This window comes from Diceros bicornis, chromosome 30, assembly GCF_020826845.1.
Source record: "Diceros bicornis minor isolate mBicDic1 chromosome 30, mDicBic1.mat.cur, whole genome shotgun sequence".
In the NCBI taxonomy this organism is placed as follows: Eukaryota; Metazoa; Chordata; class Mammalia; order Perissodactyla; family Rhinocerotidae; genus Diceros; species Diceros bicornis.
The window spans coordinates 8,701,329-8,720,165 of NC_080769.1; the positions used below are offsets into that span (position 1 = coordinate 8,701,329).

The following is an 18,837-nucleotide window of genomic DNA, read 5'->3' on the forward strand; positions in this document are numbered from 1 at the left end:
ACGGTTCCCATCTTGTTAAAAGTAAAAGTCGGGTCCTCACCGCAGCCCACAAGCCTGAGCTGCACTCCTCCTCCCCACCACCTGCCCTCAGCTCCTCCCTCTCTCTCCCTCGCTCTTCCTGGACACACCAGGCACGGGCCCACCTCAGGGCCCTTGCATCTGCATTGCCCTCCACCTGGCATGCTTTTCCCCAGATATCCACACGGCGCCTTTTCTCACCTTCAGGCCTCAAATCAAATGTCACCTCCTCCGGGTGGCCCTCCCTGACCTATTTCAGCGGCTTCCTTTCCCCAGAGACTATCACTTACCCTGTTTTATCAGCTCCAGAGTATTTACCACTCTGAAAAGATTTAATTGTCTTCTCCCGCCCTAAACGATAGGCATCCTGCGGCAGGAGCCCCCCTTCCCCCCGACCCGGCTCGCTCTCCAGTTGGGCGCCTAGAACACAGTAGGTGCTCAATAAATGCTCGAATGAAGGCCTCCCACCGCGACTCTCGCCACCCAGGCTCGCCCACGTGGCAGCCGCAGCGTGAGCCTCCCTCCCTCTTGCATTTGCTGTGCCAGGGCTGGCTCAGTCTGGGCCAGAACGTGATTCCTCCTTCGCTCACCACACTTCCCTTTTTATTTTCTTCGCGCTGCTTAACGCCATCTAAACCCGCGTAGTCCCTGGAACGTGCGCTCCCCACGCCCGGAACGGTTCCTGCGCGCAGTGAATGAATGAAATTAAACGCTCCGCGCATAGTAACGGCGAATAAATGTCATCGCGTGACTCAGTGCTGGAACCCGGGACCGGGCGGCCCCAGCCCTGCCTCCCTTCCCCCCGGAGGTGCCGAGGTCCCGGCGCAGCTCGCGCTCCTCTGCCCCTGACCTTTCTCCCCTGGGTCAGTTAAACCGGCCTTCTTTCCCGCCCGCCCGGCGAGTTTGAAAACCGAAAACCCCGCCATTGCCGGCGGTCCACCGGTCGCCGCGGCTCGGCCAATCAGGAGCGGCGCCGCCCACGCCGGAACGCGAAACCTCCCCGGCGACGCGTCGCCATTGGCTACGCCGGCCGCGTGGGCGGTGCGCCGCAGGGCCCTGCGCAGGGCAACGCGGCTGGGGCTACAGTGTAGCGAGTTCGTAAGAAAACAAATCGGCGGCGCTCGGGGGCGGGGCCTGGGCGCGCTGGCTCCGCCCCCTGGCGGCCAGCTCGGCGGCGGCGGCGGCGCCGGCTCAGAACAGACCCCGCCCGTCGAGGAGGAGGGAGGGTGAGTTGGGGGGAGACCCGGCCCCCAAGGGGCGGGCGCCGGGCCGGGCCCTGCGGGCGGCGGAGGGTTGGGCCCCGCTCCCAGCCCCTCGCGACCCGCTGGCTGACAGTGGGAGGAGCTGGCCGGGAGGGCGGGGGTCGCGCCGGAGCCCCCGAGTGGCGAGCCGGGCCGGGAGCCGCGCGCAGGCCGGGAGGGCTGTGGGGGCCACGCCGCCGGGCTCCCCCGCACTGATCGCGCCGCGGTGGGGCGGGGGGCTTCGCAGGCCGCCCGCGTCGACATGCTGCTGGAGGAGGTCCGCGCCGGCGACCGGCTGAGCGGGGCCGCGGCTCGAGGCGACGTGCAGGAGGTGCGCCGCCTTCTGCACCGGGAGCTGGTGCACCCCGACGCCCTCAACCGCTTCGGCAAGACGGCGCTGCAGGTGAGGCCCGGCCGGCCCCGAGCCAGGGCAGGGGGGAGCGGGGCGAGGACTGGGACCCCGGCCCCCTTCCCTCCCGTCTCCTGGCCCCGGCGGGGGCCGACTGGGGTCCGAGCCTCCATTCTCGGGCCGACGTTGCTCCTTGGAGTCCCCTTTCGTAGGTGGATGGTGGATGAGCTTGGTGGGGGAGGGGAGGGCTTCCCATCTTCCCTGGAGGACTCCTTGTTTTCTTAGTGCGGAGGATTCAGTTTCCCTGGAGAAGTGCTTATTCCGTGGATAAGGGTTCGGTTTCTTTGGATCTCGGTTTCATGGGGACGGCTCTGGTTTCTTGGGGCTTCTATGGGGGCATCTGATCCCTGGAAGGAGGAATTTATGTCTCCAGGGCGTCCCCATTTTCTGGGGGTTTCTCTTAGACGTATCCAGTTTTCTGGGGCGGATCTCCATTCCTGTTGTCTCCCCCCCCCCAGATTCATGGTATATTATAGGGGGTCCTAATGGGGGAACAGTTGCAGATTGCATGAAAATTCTTATCCCCTGGGGGACATTTTACAGGCGAACCCCATTTTTTGAGGGGGCCAGGTACCCGGGATCATCCCCATTATATGGGGCGGGGCTGTTTCTTGGAGAAAGAGTGTCAAATTCCCTGGGCATCTCCTTTCCTTTGAGAGGGCTGTCAAATTCTTTGGGGACAATTTCTCATTCTAGGAGGCCTATTTCCTGGTGATTTCCCATATCTAGAGGAGGGGGGGCTCTGGTTCCTTGGGGAGGGTCTTAGATTCCTTGAAAGTTTCCATGGGGCTATTCCCTAGGCGGGTGTCTTATTCTTAGGGGCGTGACCAGTTTCTTGGAGTCCCTGTTCCCTGGAGGCCTTGTTCTCTGGCCTCCTTGTTCTCAAACAGCTGCCCCGGGGGCTTGTGTTCCCTGGGGTTTCTTCGTTCCCTAGAGGATCTCTTCTCTGGCGTTCCCTTCTCTGAATGACCCCTCTCTCCAGGGACCCCTTTTCCTGGAACCCCTCCCTTGAGGACCCCGCCCCTCTGCCCCGCACAGGTCATGATGTTCGGCAGCCCCACGATTGCCCTGGAGCTCCTGAAGCAAGGTGCCAGCCCCAACATCCAAGACGCTTCCGGCACCACTCCGGCTCACGACGCAGCGCGCACTGGATTCCTGGACACGCTGAGAGTCTTGGTAGAACATGGCGCTGATGTCAACGCACCCGATGGCACCGGGGCGCTCCCCATCCATCTGGCGGTCCGGGAGGGCCACGCGGCTGTGGTCAGCTTCCTGGCTGCTGAGTCTGATCTCCATCACAGGGACGCCAGGGGGCTCACACCCTTGGAGCTGGCTCGGGGGAGAGGGGCTCAGGATCTCATGGACATACTGCAGGGGCCCACGGTGGCACCGCTGTGACCCGGCGCCACCCACCCCAGCGTCAGGACCGGCTGGGTTCCATGTCAGAAGAGGAGGAAAGAAACACTTTCTCCCCCAGCTCCTCCTGACCGCTGCCGAGGGGGAGGGGCCCCAGTTTGTGGCTTGTTGGTGTTGATTTCTAGAGTGTGTGTGTTTGAGGGGCATTTCTCATTTCTTTTTCTCACCCCTTTTGGTGTATTGAGTAGAGAAGGGCTCCTGCAGGCAGCAACCACTTAAACGGTTCAGTTTCCTCCACGCCCCAGGCTGCTGGGGCTGCAGATGAGGCCCAAGGGCACAGCATTTAAAGCCCCAGCCCGAGTGAGGTCATCGCGTCCAGGGCTCCTGGAACCTGGCGACCTTGGCCGGCTGTACCCAGAGAGAGACCTCGAATGTACACACTGCTTTCGGGCATGGCGGGAGGGGGGAGTATTCCAAATCAATAAAAGGGTAGTATGAGTTCATTCATATTCTGTTGGAAGCTTGTTTTCCAGTCTCTTGTACAGCGTTAAAAAGAAAAAAAGATTCTATTTATTAAGCTTTATGGAAAAAATTGTTGTGTGTGATAATTTAATGTTTTTACCCATTAAATTAAGACTTGTGCGTGACCACAGCGCCGGTGGCTTGTGATTTTTGAGTCTGCAGCGGGGAGTCGAGCGTCCGCGATGTTGGCGGGGTAGGCCCGGGGGTCGCGGGTCTCGGATGATTTGGGGGAGGGGAGAGAGTGGTAATTCCCAGGGCGCCAGGGTGAGTGAGCTGGGTGGGGCAGCGGTTTGCGCTGTCGGAACGGAAAGGAGGCAGGAAACCGCGAGTGGAGAAAGGGCCCCCAGATGTCAGCTGGGTGCCTGGAGCCGTGGGGGTGGGGGTGGGCGGTGGCCGCAGCCTTCCCCGCAGAGGTGTGACCCGTGGGCGGGGACTGCGGGCACAGGGCGTAAGGGATCCCGGAAGGGCCGGGGGCAGGGTTAGGCACTGCCAGCTAGGCCCCGCCCTCTTTAAAGTTCGCGGTGGGCGGGGCCTGGGCAGCCCCGCCTCCTCCAGGGCAGCTCGCCGCACGCGTGCGCAGTGGGCCGCAGAGCCGCCATGCCGGAGCCGCGCGGGTCGTCGGCGCTGCGGGTGAACGCGGCTTTCGCCGCGCGGTACGGCCGTTACCGGGAGCGCGAGGAGCTGCAGCGGCGTGAGTGCGGGGCGCATGCGCGCGGGGCGCCTGCGCGTGCGGGACCTTCGGGAAGTGGGGGCGATCTGGTCCCCCCAGGCTGATCTGGGGGGCTCTCCTCTCTGCCCCGCAGTGAAAGATCGCTACGGGGACCGGGACAGCGGCGGCGACTCCAGCTCCGAGTCTGACTCCAGCGACGAGCGCGTGGTGAGCTTCCCCGCCCCGGCCCGCATCCCAACCCCGACGTACCACCCAACCCATCGCGCCCTACGGGAGCGTCCAGCCCCCGCCCCCAATCCCATGAGGGACAGACAGCGCCCTCCCGTCCCCAGGGGGCTCCAAATCTCCCCCTGCCTCCCCTCCCCCGCCACGGATCCACTTACCCATCCTGATGTGTGAGGTGCCACCCCTCCGTCCCCCTTCGTCATCCCCAAAAGTCTCACATTTCTCAGTGTCCTCCGACTCTGTCCACAAAGTGCGGCATCCCTCTGCCGCCTGGGGCGCCCAGCTTCTCCCCACATCAGCCCCGATCTTCTTCCCGGCCTCACCGTGCAGCCCAGCCCCTCCTTGCTGTCCCCCTGTGTCCTCTCTGCCCCATGTCAACCTCCTGTCGTCCCAGGAAGTACCCTCCCCTTGTCCGCTACCTTCTCTGTCTCATATCCTGTATCTATGTGTGTCCCGCCCCCGCCCACCCCCAAGAGGGCGCCTCTCCTTCCTCCACCTGTTTGACCCCCACACACACTCAGACCCAGCTCTCCAGCCCCCCACCCGCCTCTCCCCAGCAGGATTCCCCCCTCCTTCCTCCTAATGTAGCTCCTCTCTCCACCCTAATTCCCACCTCCTCAGCCCACCTGCCCTGGTTGCTTACTGCCCCCCATCACCGCCCCCACCAGGGCTCTCACCACCTCCCTTCTCAAGTCTCCCTCCATCCCTTTTCCTGCCTTAGGAGTTTGACCCCCAGCAGGAGCGCGACTTTTACAGGACTCTCTCCTTGTTGAAGAAGAGGGACCCCCGCATTTACCAGAAAGATGCCACCTTCTATCAGAAGCCAGGTCTGAGGCTGCTCCTGTCTGACGCCCAGGTCCCTCATCGCTTTACCAGCCGTAGTTACTATTTAATGAATCATTGCACTCCAAAAGTCCTTAGCAGAGTGTCTTAGAGTATTACCTGTTGTTAATAACGGCTGTTCTGAGTGTGAATTACTCACTGAACAGTCACCGCCAGGTGGGATCCTGCTGTACAGCCAGGACCTGGTGGCTTGGGGATCTGAAACCTCGATCCGGCCCAGCCCAGGGGGATTCTCTGCCTGGGGAAGGCAGGAGGTTGTGGGTGATGGCGGGTTTTCTGGTGGCCCCGCAGCATTGTCCTCGCAGAGCGAGGAGGAGCCCGAAGCCAAGGAGAAGCCCGAGAAGATGCGGCCGATGTACCTGAAGGACTATGAGAGGAAGGTGATCTTGGAGAAAGAAGGGTGAGGAGAAAGCCTGACTCCCCTGCCCCCAGCCTTCCCAGGGCAGGTGGAGAGGTGGGTGGGGTTACCCCCGAACCCAGCACACCCCATGGGAGCACCCAAGCCCTGTCCCCCAGCCCCCTGAGGGCCAGACAGCCCTCCCTATCCCCAGGGGGTGGCCCCCTGGGGGTCTTAGGGGCCGAAGTGGGAAGGAGCTGGCGACTCACTGAAAATGAGGATCCCCGTGTACCCCAGCTCCTGCTGGTTACAGCTCCCCGCCCCCTGGGGACAGACAGGCCTTGGGGGGTCTGTTCTCAAGCCTCCATCTTTCCTTGCACAGCAAATATGTTGACGAGGAGAACTCAGATGGGGAGACCTCCAGTCAGAGACTCCAGGTGGGTGGGGTGGAGGCCGGGTGGGGGGCTGAGGGGCCCAGGGCTGGGCCTGAGGCCACGTCACTCTCTCCGCAGGAGGTCTCGTCGAAAAGTTACGTGGAAGAACAGAAACAGCTCAAGGAAAGGTGAGCCTGGGCTGCTGAGCAGATAGGAGCTGAGGCGTCTGGGGTGGATGGGTCTGAGTTCAAATCGAGCTCTGTCACTTAATGGCTGTGTGCCCTTGGGCACGTCACTCACTCTCTCTGTGCCTCTGTTGCCTCATCTGTTCAATGAGGTTGATAATGCTCTCTGTGTCACAGCACCGCTCTGAGCTTGTCGGGGTTAATCTCGGGGCAGTGGGCAGGGCCAGCCGGCCCACCCTGAGGCTTGTTCTCTTGTGTGGGCAGCTTCCGCGCGTTCGTGGAGGACAGCGAGGAAGAGGACAGCGCCGGGGAAGGTGGCTCTGGGTTGCTGCAGAAACGTGCTAAAACCAGGGAGGAGAAGGTGGGTGCTGGGGCCCAGCTGGACCGGGGAGGGGGCGCTGGGGCTCCCGCAGACCCTCAGCGCCGGCATTCCTCCAGGCCCAGGAGGATGCCGATTACGTCGAATGGCTGAAGGGGCAGAAGGAGATTCAGAACTTGGACACCTTGAAAGAACTGGTGAGTTCCCGTGCATGGTCACTGAAGAACTATATCCTGCCCCATCTCCATCCAACCTTTTCCCAGAAACCAACGCTATAGAGGGTAGCCAAGGGCATATCCTCTGAGGATGGGGTGTGCCGCTCTCTGGGCCTCAGTTTCCACATCTGTAAAATGGGGATAATGCCACTCATAGGCTGGCCGTGACATTTAAGTTACTTAAATCCGCTTGGTGCCCGTGCCCGCCCTCCTTCCCTGCTCCCGAGTCCCTGACCTGGGTCCTGTCACCCCCTCACCCCCAGAGTCACCTTAAAGAATACTGGAACAACCCAGAGCTGGACGAAGGGGAGCAGTTCCTGCGGGATTACATCCTCAACAAGCGCTATGAGGAGGAGGAAGATGAGGAGGAGGAGGAGGAGGAGGAGGAGGAAGGGTGAGCTGCCATGTCCCCCAGGGGCCTGGAGCCAATGCTGGCCAGAAAGCAAAGGCCCTGGGTGTTTCCTTTTTCACACAGAGTTAGTCATTGGTGAGGAAGAGCCGCAGAGTGTGGGCTCTGGGGCCGGTGGCACTGGTTCAAATCCTGGCCCTGCCGCTAGACTTCTGTGCCTCAGTTTCCCCATCTGTAAAATGCGGGTAACGGCCGCACCATACCGTAGGGTTCTTGTGAGGATTAGATGAGTTAACACGGCTGGTATGCAGGAGTGCAGAGCTCGGCTGACCCCCCGTCCCGCCACATCTCGTTCCTCAGGGTCCCCGGCCCCCCGGTCCAGCTGGCCGTGGACGACTCCTCAGACGAGGGCGAGCTGTTTCTGAAGAAACAGGAGGACTTCGAGCATAAGTACAACTTCCGCTTCGAGGAGCCGGACTCAGCCTTGGTGGGTGACCAGGGCCGGGCTGGGGAGGACCCGGCTTGTGGGGCCCAGGCCGGGAGGGCCCGGAATCATCTCTGTGGCCCTGCCGGTCCCCCCTGCTGCCCACAGGTCAAGACCTACCCTCGGAGCATCGCGTCCTCTGTGCGCCGCAAGGATGAGCGCAGGAAGGAGAGGAGGGAGGAGACGAGGGAGAGAAAGAAGAGGGTGAGTGTGGGGGCGGCAGGCAGGGGAGGGCCCCCAGCCTGCCAGGAGAGCCCACGCCCTCTCCCCCTCCCCCTCGGCCTGCCGCCCGCAGGAGAAAGCGAAGAAGCAGGAAGAGCTGAAGCAACTCAAGAACCTGAAGAGGAAGGAGATTCTGGCCAAGCTGGAGAGGCTGCGGCAGGTCACAGGCAACGAGACCCTGGGCTTTGAGGAGCGGGACCTGGAGGAGGACTTCGACCCCACCCGGCACGACCAGCTCATGCAGGTGCGGGCCCTGCGCCCCGGCCCGGCCATGCAGTCGAGTGCTCAGGAGTGTGGTCTTTGAATTAGCGGTTGTTTCCTGGCTGTGTGGCCTCAGAGAAGTGACTTGACGTCTCTGTTCCTGTGTCCCTGCCTGTAAAGTGTGTCCAACCATAGCAGCTACCTCAGGGCTGTTGTAAGGATAGCCTGAGAGGAGTATAGGTAAAAGTTTAGTTGGTAAATGCTCAAGGAACAGTGGGTTGCTGTATTTCTTTTAAACTCATTTATTGAGCCATTAATGTTTATTGTTGTATTTGTGGGAACACAGCATCAGGCCGTGGAAACAGGCGATGAGGGCTGTGTGGGAGAAACAGTAGGGACCACAGGTGCCCCAAAGAGGCCCCTGAGCAAGCCTGGGAGGTCAGGGAAGGAGACTGAGGATGTGTAGTTAGGCCAGGTGAAAACCTGAGTGAGTGGCTGCTATGTAGTCAGAGTTCAGCCTTCACTTTCTAGAAGCTCAGTTCTGAGCTTCAGTTTCTCAATGGAACAGAGGTAGTTTCTGTCTCTTGGGGTGCTTGTGAGAATGCAGCGCAATGCAGCCCAGCATTGGGCATAGAGGAGGTGCTTAATAAATGACATGGTTAGCAATACCTGCTTTTGCCAGGCCCCCACTGGGTGCTGGGTACCCAGGGGCAAAGGCCAGGAGCGGGGAGAGCACTGGGTCTGTGGAACTGCATGGCAGCCAGTGGAGCAGGGGACAGGGGGTGGGTGGGGCAAGATGAGCCCAAGAAGGGGGCGTGGAGGGGCCTGGACACGCAGGCTTCCCGCATCAGGAGCTGGCTCATGAGGGGGCACTGGGGAGCCATGTAAGGTGCGGGAGTAAGGCCATCTGGGGGGGGGTGGGCCCTGCTGACATCCGGGCCCCGATCCTACAGAGGTGCTTTGGGGACGAATACTACGGCACCACGGAGGAGGAGAAGCCACAGTTTGAGGAAGAGGAAGGGCTCGAAGGTGAGGTCACCAGGGGCCGGGCTGGGGGTGCGGGCGCTGGGCCTGAGGCCTCAAGTCCCGCTCTGACCCTCGGGCCACCGCTGCCTGTCTGTCCCCTGGAACCAGATGACTGGAACTGGGACACGTGGGCCGGGCCCGAGCAGGGCGGAGCGTGGAGCCGGGAGGAGCCGCACTGTGAGGACCCCGACTTCAATGTAGGTGCCACGGCACGGGGGCCGGGGGTCGGACTGCCCCGGGGGCCCCGAGGGCTGGGCTCACCTGCGCATCCCGGCAGATGGACGCCGACTACGACCCCAGCCAGCCCCGGAGGAAGCAGCGCGAGGCCCCCTCGACGGGCAAGAGGAAGCGCAAGTCGCCCTTCGCGGCGGCGGTGGGGCAGGAGAAGCCGGTGTTCGAGCCGGGTGAGGCCCCGGGTGGGCGGGCGGGCGGTGGGCAGCGGGGGCTCGCGGGGCCCGGACAGCCCGGCAGCCTGGCTCTCCCCCAGGGGACAAGACCTTCGAGGAGTACCTGGACGAGTATTACCGGCTGGACTACGAGGACGTCATCGACGACCTGCCCTGTCGCTTCAAGTACCGCGCCGTGGTGCCCTGCGACTTTGGGCTGAGCACTGAGGAGGTGGGGCCTGGGGCAGGCGCAGGACGCTTGGGGGCCACCCAGGAGGCAGGGGGGCTTCAAAGAAATCTTTGCCCATAGCACGCCCCATAAATCTCACTATTAGTTCTGTTCCTGTCTGTCTGTCTGCAGCAGGGTGGCTGTTAAAACTTGGGGCGCTCTGGAACCAGATGGCCCGGGTTCAAATCCTGGCTCGGCCACTCACCAGCTGTGTGACTTTGGGCATGTGACTTAAGGCTCCGTGCCTCAGTTTCCCCACCTGTAAAATGAGCCTAATAATGGCCCCCACCTCGTGGCTGTGGAGGTGAAACGAACGTCTGTGGCTCTTTGAACGTCACTTGTCTCTCAGCCCTGCTGGCTGTGGGTGACTGACTCGTCATGATCAGTAAAAATGTTTATTGAGCTTATACCATCTGCGTCCACTTACTTAATCTTTCTGACCTTCCAGCAGGTTCTGAGGGGGTGGCCACCTCGTAAGTGGGGAAACTGAGGCCTGCAGGCAGGAGCCTGGAGGTTGGGAAGCTGGGTCTCATCTGTAATTGGCAAACCCGGTCCCTGGCACGGAGACCCCTGCCCTGTTCTGGGGCTGCCGGGACCAGGGCGCACGGGCGAGGGCTCCCGGGCCCAAACCGGAAGCTGAAATGAGCCACTTCCTGGCTGTGTGACTTGGGGCAAGGATCCCTCTCTGAGCCTCAGTTTCCCCATATGATGCCCCCTGCAGAAAGCATCCAGCGGCCTCCGCAGAAATCAGTTCTTTGCCCCCATCGTGACATCCCTGCTAAGTGGTACTAACGTTACCTCGATTTGCCCAATGAGGTGACTAAGGCTTAAAGAGTCAGGGTCCCCGGGGCTCACGCACAAAGACCTCCCCCCACTCTGTTCCCTGGCAGATCCTCGCGGCTGATGACAAGGAGCTGAACCGGTGGTGCTCTCTGAAGAAGACCTGCATGTACAGGTGATGGGCGGGGCGGCGCTGGTGCCCCAGGAGGAGGGCGGGCGGGCAAGCACGGGCACCTCCCAGGGCACCTGGCGACAGGTGTGTCCTCTGGGCGCCCGCAGGTCGGAGCAGGAGGAGCTGCAGGACAAGCGGGCGTACAGCCAGAAGGCCCAGAACTCATGGAAAAAGAGGCAGATATTCAAGTCGCTGTGCCCGGAGGAGTGAGTGTCGCAGGGCAGGGACTGGGGGTGGGGGGGGCTGGGGGGGTGGGGAGCCTGCAGGCCCAGGTTTTGAGTCGTGCTGTGCCAGCCTTTCGCTATGTGACCTTGGGAATGGGCTTCCCTTCTCTGATACCTGGTTCAAATCCTGGCTGGACTGTCACTGTGTGACCTTGAGCAAGTCACCGCCCGTCTCTGGGCCTGTTGCCTCATTTATAAAATGGGGATAAAGATGACTCATTTCTTGTTGGGTTTTTTGAGAATTAAGTGAATTAATTCATATAAAACAGAGTAAATCCCATATAGGTGTTAGCTATTGTTATGTTATTCTTTGCTGATCTATAAGGCGGAGGTGATAGAAGCTCACGAGGTTGATTTGGAGGTGAAATGGGTTAATTTATATGAATAGCTCAGTGTAGGCAGAGGTGCAAATACTGGAATTATGGGCAATGCACTCCAGCCTCAGGGTTCAGGAGAAAACCTGCTGTGGGCCCCCGCAGGCCCCAGAATTGCTGCCTCTCTGAGCCTCTCCTTTCCTCATCTGTAAAATGGGGGACGTGTGCCCAGGAAGGGGCCTAATCGTGCCCGGCCTGAGCCCTGACTTCCCCCCCCAGGCTGGAGACGCCCACGGAAGCCACAGGGAAGCCGCGGAGAGACAACGCAGGCTCGCAGGGGCAGCTGGCGGCGCCCGATGGGGCCTGCGGGAAGCAGCCCCGGCCTGGGAGCCCCCCGGCACAGGAAGGGGCGGCCCCGGAGTCGCGCGCTGAGCAGCCAGCCCCCCCGAGGCGGAGGAGGGGCAAGAAGGCGCGGCTCCTGGGCCCCACGGTGACCCTCGGTGGCCGCGAGTTCAGCCGCCAGAGACTCCAGGCTTTCGGCCTCAACCCCAAGCGGCTGCACTTCCGCCAGCTGGGCCGGCAGCGCAGGAAACAGCAGGGACCCAAGAGCGGCCCCTGAGCCCCAGGGAGCGGCCAGGGGCCCCCGGGCTCCTCCCCTCCAGTCAAGCCCCCGAATGCACCCCGCCCTGTCCACTGCGTAGACTGTCATGTCTGCCCGTGGGCAAGGGCGCACTCCCATCCTACAGATGTGGAAACTGAGGCCGACTTAAGCTTCCCCAGGTGACTTGGAAACATACCCGGGGCCCCATCCCTCAAATGCTGGGTCCAGCCACAGCCAAGGTCAAGTCAACGGCTTTATTAGCCCCCGGCGGCCACACATCCCCCCTCCCACCGCCACGGGCCCTTGGTAGGATGGAGGCTTGGGGAGCAGCGAGGGGCGCGGGCGTCCAGCGCAAACTACAGTACTTGAGTGAGGCCCTGAGTGGGTGCCCGGAGCCCGCCCGCCCTCCGTCCCTGCGAGGAGGGCTCGGCCCCTGGCTGGATGGCCCCAGCCCGGAGCTGTCTTGGACTGGACTCGTTGCGCTTGTCAAGGCAGCGGCGAGAAGGGGAAATCGTATCCCGCCAGAGTTCAAGCTCCACACCCAGCGTGACATAAATAGAAAAATAAATAGTGTCGCATCTTCTCCCCCATCCCTCCCTTTATAAAAACACAAAGTCCTCGGAGCTCGGGCGTTTGCCCTTGAGGAGCCGCCCGGCGCGAGGGAACCGCAGCGTGGGCTGGGAGAGCTGCGAGCAGAGGTCGTCCAGGCTGTGGTCCTGAGCGTGGCCCTCGGCCAGGGTGAACATGGGGTATCGCTCTGTGGCCGAGGAGGAGCTGAGGACCTGGGGGCAGCAGGGAGGGAGGCTCAGCCCCAAACGCAGTGGCCCTGTTAGCTACCCTAATAGAGATATTTATCAGCTGCTTCGGTCAACTCAGTTTCCATCCCTTCAGGGCGTGACAGACCAGCCAATCAGCACCTTCCATCCACCCCGAGGATGGACAGTGATTGGCTCAGGGATGAGCATGTGACCCAGTGCAGCCAATGAAAGGCAGCCCTGGGATTTTGGCTGCATCTGCTGGGAAAGTGGGGCTCCCTTTCCACTGAACTGAGAGGCAGTGCCCAGCAAGGCTGGCGGCCACCTCTTGCCACCATAAGGGTAAAGCCCTGATGGGACATCAGAGCCAGGAGACAGGGAGTGGTCCTGCCACTTGAGGCAGTGGATGCAGCTGTCCCCCGAGGCAGTGACGCTCCTAACTTTTCATTTTATGCCCCTTTTTCGTTCTAATCAGTTACAGCTGGGCTTTTGTGGACTGTGGGCAGGGGAATCATCTTGACAACACAGCTGGGAAGCAGCGTCCCCAGGCCTGCTGGCCTCGAGGCCTCTATTCCTCTTCCACCCCAGCCCCGGCCCTTGTCCCCCACCCTACCCTGCTCCTCTTGCTCACCCTGGTCAGCTCCGAGCAGAGCATCTCAAACTCCTTCCTGTCTCCAGCATAGAAGCCCACCGTACAGCTCGGGTCCATCTTGGTGAAGGCCATCTTGCGGGGGGAGGTGCAATGGAAGGACTGGGGCAGACACACGAGGGGAGCTCAGGGGGCCCCAGCTCCCTGCACACGCCCCCAACCCCACCCCAGGGATCCCAACTCACCTCTAAGGGGAAGTCAGCCTGGCTGACGTCCACGGTTGGCTGGCAGTAGTGGGGGTCCAGGTAGAGCAGGAAGTCATCTGCGGGGGAGGAGGCGTGAGCGGGAGTGGGAAAGGGTAAGGTGGGCCAGGATGGAGCGGGATGGGGTGGGCCTACCCTGGTAGCCGATAAAGTACAGCGAGTGCCGAGGCTTGCCCCCCATGATGCCCAGGCACAGCTCGGAACGCAGGAGCTCCTGCAGGAAGGAGAGTGGGTGAAGAAGAGGTCTCAGGGCAGGTGCTATCAGATAGTCACTCAACAAACGCTTAGCAAATGCCCAATGCCCTGGGGGCAGCAGTGACCAAGAGAGACAAAACTACAGTTCCTCACAGAGCTGACATTCTAGTGTGGGCAACAAACAAGGAACAAGATGAATGGGTTTTGTCATGTGTCAGAAGCTGATGATACTGGCAGAAGAATAAAGGAGGGAGGGGGGCTTTGCAATTTTAAATAGGGAGGTCAGGAAAGGCCTCACTGAGAGGTGATGTCTCAGGGCATCTCAGGAAAGAGCACTCCAAGCGGAGGGAAGAGCAGGTGCAAAGGCCCTGAGGCAGGCATGTTCTGAGAACAGTGAGGAGGCCCGGGCGGCTGGAGCAGAGTGAAGGGAGGAGGAGCGTGGGGGCAGCAGATGAGGTCAAGGAAGGGACAGGGACATGGTGCAGGGCCTTGTGGGCTCTGGGGAGAACTTTGGCCTTTACTCTGAGCATAAACACACCAGGTTCTTTCCAGCACTCCTCCTCCGGCTCCTCATGTGCCCCTGGCTGGAGAGGGGCTTTCCTAGGCTGTGTAGCCACCCCCCTCTGCCCTTCTGCTGTTAGTTTTAGTTCCTTTACAGTCCGAGTTGTAACATCACAACTGTCAGTTTGGTCCCAGATCCCCTGCCTGTCACTCCCCCATCAGAATGTCCACGCCAGAGGGCACGAATTTTTGCCTGTTCTGTTCATCTCTGAATCCCCAGCCTAAGTGCTCTGTAACTATTGAATACACAGATGGAGCGATGAAGCATAACCCAAGCCGGAACCACCTGGAAAGTTCCAGGGGGGAGGCACAGTGGAATCTGGCTGAGCCTACCTTCACGCAGGGCACGTACACGGGGTTGAGAGTCTCGCCACCCAGCCGCACGGGCACCAGGATGACCACAGACTTCCACTCGGCCGTGGGATCCGGCCTGGCGACCAGGCGTGCCACATCCGCCTTGTACACTGGAAGGAAAGGGCAGCAGGTGACCTTCGACCCGTCCTTCAAGCCTCAGAATATGGCCCTCCATGCCCAGGGGCCCAGCCTCTCAGGGGTGACACTCCCGTCATCAGTGGAGAAGGATGTCTTTCCAGTGCCCCCAAATTTCCTCAGACAATCCCAGGGCCTCCAGGCCAGTGTGGATGCCCCATTTTACAGAAAGGCCCTGAGATTTGGACAAAGAGCGTAAAGCCGGGAGGAGGTGGGGCGCCTCCCCAGGACCAGGCCTGACTCGTCCTCACTGAGCCGGTGCCTTGGTTTGCCAATATGGAAACGGGGGCACCGAGTAGCGCGCCCCTCACCAGCACGTCCCTGTGTGTGTCTTCTCCTCAGTTCTCTGCTGGGCTCCATTCTCCCGCCTCCTCCCTTGCTATGGAAACCCCTTCCTGGCTCCCAGACAAGAAGATTCAACCCTTTCTGGAGACACAGCTGCTCTGGTCTGAACAATTGTGTGCCCCCCAAATTCATGTGCTGAATCCTAACCCCCAAGGGGATGGCGTGAGGAGGTGGGGCCTCTGGGGGGTGATTAGGTCATGAGGATGGAACCCTCATGAGTGGGATTAGTCACTTATAAAGGGACCCCCAAGAGCTCCCTTGTCTCTTCCACCCTGTGAGGACACAGCAAAATGAACCAGGAAGTGGGCACACCAGACACTGAATCCGTGGGTGCCTTGATCTTGGACTTCACAGCCTCCAGAATTATGAGAAATAAATTTCTGTTGTTTATAATCTGCCCAGTCTATGGTGTTGGTGTCAGAGCAGCCCTAACAGACTAAGACAATGACTCTCTATGAAAATCAAACCTTGCCTGCCAATCCCTACAATTCTGCATAAAAATTGACAGGTTTTATAGATTCTCTGATATCAATCCACAGAGGCTCCTATTAATTTAAGACCCTTTCGAAACTGATTTGGAGGGTAGCAAGGAAGAATAACAATAATAGCTAATATTTAGTGTCACACTTAGTATGTGACAAGCACAGCTCTAAGGATTTTACTTGAATTACTGACTTATTTAATCCTCGTGACAACCCTACGAGGCGGAGACCAGACTTTTGTACATGTTAGAATTGTGTGCAGAGTAAGAGTTAATTGGACCCGACAGAAGGAAGTCCTGATGTCCTTTACTCTGTTACTCGGAGAGAAGCTCCTGAAGTTTCTTCTCCTGGCTCCCGAGGGAGTGGAGGGACCCTGAGGGCCTCCCCTGTGTGGGCCTGGAATCCTTTCCAAGGGTCCCTCTGCCCCAGAATTTGTTTCAACCTCTGAGGAAGGTGGGTCCTACGAGGCAGTGGTAGCAACCAGCTCAGGGTGAGAACGCTGTGACCGTGGTCCCCTTACCTGTGCAGTCCTGAGAAACGTACACCACCAGGCGGGTGGCCTCTGAGCAGCTCTCCACTGCTTTCCTGGGGGCGAGAGGGAAGGCCTGAGCTCCTGGGGGTACCCAGCAGCTCCCGTGTCCCCTGCAGTGGCCCTCACCTGAGTATATGTGCCACCAGAGACGGCCCATACCAGTCACCGGCCTTCTTGCCAGAGCTCTGCCCAAGCTCCACCAGCCGGTGCAGGCCGAAGGGGGCCCGGGGGTGGTCGGCGAACCAGGATACAATCTGCCGGTGCCGGCGCTCCTGCTCCAGCTCGGGGGCGCCCTGGGCCCAGCGCGGGGGCATCCAGCGGGCAGGCCCACGGTACCGGCCGGGAGAAGCCAACGCCGACGGCTCAGGGGGCCCCAGGCCCGCGCCCTCCGCCCACGTCCAGTCTGGTGGGGATGGAGCACACAGTCAAACGGTGCTGGTGTGTGGGGGCAAGGTTCCCATTTCCAGCTGCTCTGCACACAGTGTTAATGCTCCCAAGACTCCATGTGAAACTTATTTTGTAAATCACTCTCACCGCCCCCCTAAACCTACTTTAGGCACAATTCTAACCTGACTTTAGGCTCTTAGTTTATGCACAATTCAAACCCTCTGAGCCGGGTGGTTGGCGCTGTACTCCTAGTGCGCCCTCCCCTCTGCTGCTCACCTCTGGGCAGGAAATGCAGCAGCAGGCCCTGCGCCAGCATCATCTGCCCGCTGCGCAGCATGCACCCCCAGCCACAGTCCGAGGTCAGGCAGCCCCCCCCGAGGGGCGGGAAGTCCCGGCGGTAGGTGAGCCACAGGCGGGAGGCAAAGTCCCGCTGGAAACGCTGGATGTCACCTACAAGAGCGGGGCTTGTCAGCTGCCACCAGGAACGCCCCTAGGGGCCTCCCCCAACCCTGGCCTGGGGCCGCCAGCTCACCCTCGCTCTCGAAGCGGTACCGGCGGCCGCAGAGGTGGACGCTGGAGATCTTGCTAAAGCTGGTCCGGCTTTTGACTGCCCAACCTGGGGAGAGGCGGGGCAGCGCCCAGCGAGATGTTTGTTTTGTTGCAGACACGCAACATAACAGCTACAAGAGCCACAGCGCCTCCATCCCCCATCTGTGCAATGGGGACCTCCTAGTTCCTATCTCAGGGTGGCACTGGGGAATCCGTGTCACACTCCTCTTAGATGGAGGCGGGGCCCCTAGTAACAGCCACACGAGTGTCTGCCACTAATTCTGGATGAATTCAGGCAGTTGTGACTCTTGCACCCATTTTACAGAGAGGAAAAAAGGAGGCACGGGGAAGCAAAAAAGCTTGCCCAAGGTCACACGGGGAAGGACGGACTTGCAAACACACTCCCTGTTGGACCTGCCCCCGGGCCGCCCTGGGCAGGGCAGGGCGGGGACCCGCAGGTGACTCACAGGCGGACGAACAGTGGGACGCCCGGCAGGGGCAGTTCTCCTGGCCTCCCACCGACCCCCCGGCCCGATCCCGCGTCAGAACCCACCGCGGGCCCGCCCCTCCTCACCGTACTTGACGTTGTTCCAGGCCGTCAGGAACTTCGCCTTAAACTTGTCCACCTCGTCCGGCTCCCCGGGGGCGGCCCCGGGCGGGCCAAGCGTGGGCCCGCTGGCTCCGGAGGGGCCCAGGCCGTTGGGGTCCGGGGCCCGGGGGCCCCGCGGCCTGCGGCCCTCGGGGCGGCGCGCGTCCTCCGGGCTCCCGCTCCGGTACTGCGCGGCGGCCGGCGACACGGAGTTCATGGGCGCCGGGGGCGGACCGAGGGCCGGGGCCGCGCGCGAGCTCCCCGGGGCCGGGACGCGGGCGCCGGAGGGGGCGCTAGTGGGCGCTCGACGCGGCGGCCAGGCCCCCGGACCCCGCGCGGGACGCTGTCACCGCCGCCGCCGCCGCCATTTTAACGGCCCTGGTCCCGGGGGGGAGGCGGGCGTGACACGGCCGGACGCCCCGCCCCGGCCCGGCCCCCAGCCTGGATCCCCCGCCCGGGGCCCGGGTGGCTACGCGGGGGCCTCCAGACGCGGCGCCTCCCCGCGGCGCCCCACCAACTCCACGCCTGCCCGCCTTATCGCGGCGCCCAGGCGCGCCCAGCCCTGCAGGCCCTTATCCCAGGCCCCAGAGCCGGGGAGCCCCGCCCCCGCGCCGGCTCGGCCCCGCCCCTATCCCCGCCCCGGGCCGGCCCCGCCCCCGACCGGCCCCACCCCCAGCCCCGCTCTGCCCCCGCCCTAGCCCCGCCCTGGACTCGGCCCCGCCCCCAGGCCCGCTCGGCACCGGCCCCGCCCCCGGGGCGGCCCCGCCCCAGGCCTGGTAGACCCCCCCCTGGCTCCGCCCCTAGCCCCGCCCCCAGCACAGCTCGGCCCTGGCTCCGCCCCTAGTCCCCCACCCCCGGACTCGGCTCCGCCCCCGCCCCAACTTGGCCCCGGCCCGCCCTCGGCCCCCCACCTCGCGCCCCGCGGGTACGCACCTGCCCGGGCCCACCCCAGACAAGAGCGCCCCTACTCGGGCTGCGCACCCACAGCCCGCCTCCGCCTGGGGCCAAACCTGTGTGTGACACCCCCTCCCCACCCCGCTGCTCCCTCCTCCCGAGCCACATCTCTGTGTGCCTCAGCTTCCTCGGAGCAAACGGGGGCGCCAACCCACGCCGCAACATAGACGAATCTTCCGAGCATTTTGCTGAGGGGAAGGGGCCGGACAACAAAGAAGAGCAGATGCTCTCTGGTGCCATTTGCATAACACTCGAGAAGCGCGACCTCATCCGGAGTAAGGGAAGGCAGGTCAGCGGGCGCCTGGGGCTGGGGTGGGGTGAGGCGAGAGGGAGGGGTTTCCAAAGCGCGAGAGGATCCTTTTCGGGGCGGTGGATATGTTTAGTATCTTGATCGTGGTCATGGTTTCCAGGGTGTGAAAACTCATCGGATTGTACACTTTAAATG

General features: G+C 61.9%; 3 protein-coding genes across 4 annotated transcripts; 2 read left to right on the forward strand and 1 right to left on the reverse strand.

The window, feature by feature from the left end:
* Positions 1-1,324: 1,324 nt before the first annotated feature.
* On the forward strand, positions 1,325-3,676 carry CDKN2D (cyclin dependent kinase inhibitor 2D). Its single transcript, XM_058525713.1, has 2 exons — positions 1,325-1,662; positions 2,707-3,676. Exons 1-2 carry the CDS (start codon positions 1,522-1,524, stop codon positions 3,064-3,066), a joined length of 501 nt encoding a protein of 166 aa, XP_058381696.1. The 5' UTR covers positions 1,325-1,521; the 3' UTR covers positions 3,067-3,676.
* A 452-nt stretch (positions 3,677-4,128) lies between these two features.
* Positions 4,129-12,285, forward strand: KRI1 (KRI1 homolog). The gene is made up of 19 exons (XM_058525710.1): positions 4,129-4,237; positions 4,350-4,423; positions 5,163-5,268; positions 5,576-5,684; positions 6,004-6,058; positions 6,134-6,183; positions 6,445-6,541; positions 6,619-6,696; positions 6,978-7,108; positions 7,424-7,550; positions 7,656-7,751; positions 7,843-8,013; positions 8,924-8,999; positions 9,105-9,193; positions 9,274-9,400; positions 9,484-9,614; positions 10,502-10,566; positions 10,671-10,769; positions 11,381-12,285. The coding sequence occupies exons 1-19, from the start codon at positions 4,144-4,146 to the stop codon at positions 11,718-11,720; spliced, it is 2,115 nt and encodes a 704-aa protein (XP_058381693.1). The 5' UTR covers positions 4,129-4,143; the 3' UTR covers positions 11,721-12,285.
* On the reverse strand, positions 11,943-17,782 carry ATG4D (autophagy related 4D cysteine peptidase). 2 transcript variants are annotated; one of them, XM_058525712.1, is made up of 10 exons: positions 17,424-17,782; positions 16,833-16,916; positions 16,577-16,750; positions 16,040-16,316; positions 15,902-15,966; positions 14,399-14,529; positions 13,445-13,523; positions 13,292-13,368; positions 13,089-13,208; positions 11,943-12,484 (listed from the first exon to the last, which is right to left on the reverse strand). In XM_058525712.1, the coding sequence occupies exons 1-10, from the start codon at positions 17,653-17,655 to the stop codon at positions 12,302-12,304; spliced, it is 1,422 nt and encodes a 473-aa protein (XP_058381695.1). In that variant the 5' UTR covers positions 17,656-17,782; the 3' UTR covers positions 11,943-12,301. The 2 variants fall into 2 exon arrangements, with proteins under 2 accessions (XP_058381695.1, XP_058381694.1); XM_058525711.1 differs by having other exon boundaries at positions 13,089-13,181; positions 17,424-17,713.
* Positions 17,783-18,837: the final 1,055 nt, after the last annotated feature.

What these genes read in the sequence shown, in the direction of transcription:
- CDKN2D (XM_058525713.1), top strand. Translation starts at nt 1,522, where the DNA reads ATGCTGCTGGAGGAGGTCCGCGCCGGCGACCGGCTGAGCGGGGCCGCG. An exon ending in TCGGCAAGACGGCGCTGCAG is followed by an intron (nt 1,663 to 2,706) that starts GTGAGGCCCGGC and finishes TGCCCCGCACAG; the next exon opens with GTCATGATGTTCGGCAGCCC.
- KRI1 (XM_058525710.1), top strand. Translation starts at nt 4,144, where the DNA reads ATGCCGGAGCCGCGCGGGTCGTCGGCGCTGCGGGTGAACGCGGCTTTC. An exon ending in CACCTTCTATCAGAAGCCAG is followed by an intron (nt 5,269 to 5,575) that starts GTCTGAGGCTGC and finishes GTGGCCCCGCAG; the next exon opens with CATTGTCCTCGCAGAGCGAG. An exon ending in CAGAAACAGCTCAAGGAAAG is followed by an intron (nt 6,184 to 6,444) that starts GTGAGCCTGGGC and finishes TTGTGTGGGCAG; the next exon opens with CTTCCGCGCGTTCGTGGAGG.
- ATG4D (XM_058525712.1), bottom strand. Translation starts at nt 17,655, where the DNA reads ATGAACTCCGTGTCGCCGGCCGCCGCGCAGTACCGGAGCGGGAGCCCG. An exon ending in CTGGTGGCACATATACTCAG is followed by an intron (nt 15,967 to 16,039) that starts GTGAGGGCCACT and finishes TCTCGCCCCCAG; the next exon opens with GAAAGCAGTGGAGAGCTGCT. An exon ending in TCTGCTCGGAGCTGACCAGG is followed by an intron (nt 12,485 to 13,088) that starts GTGAGCAAGAGG and finishes TGCTGCCCCCAG; the next exon opens with GTCCTCAGCTCCTCCTCGGC.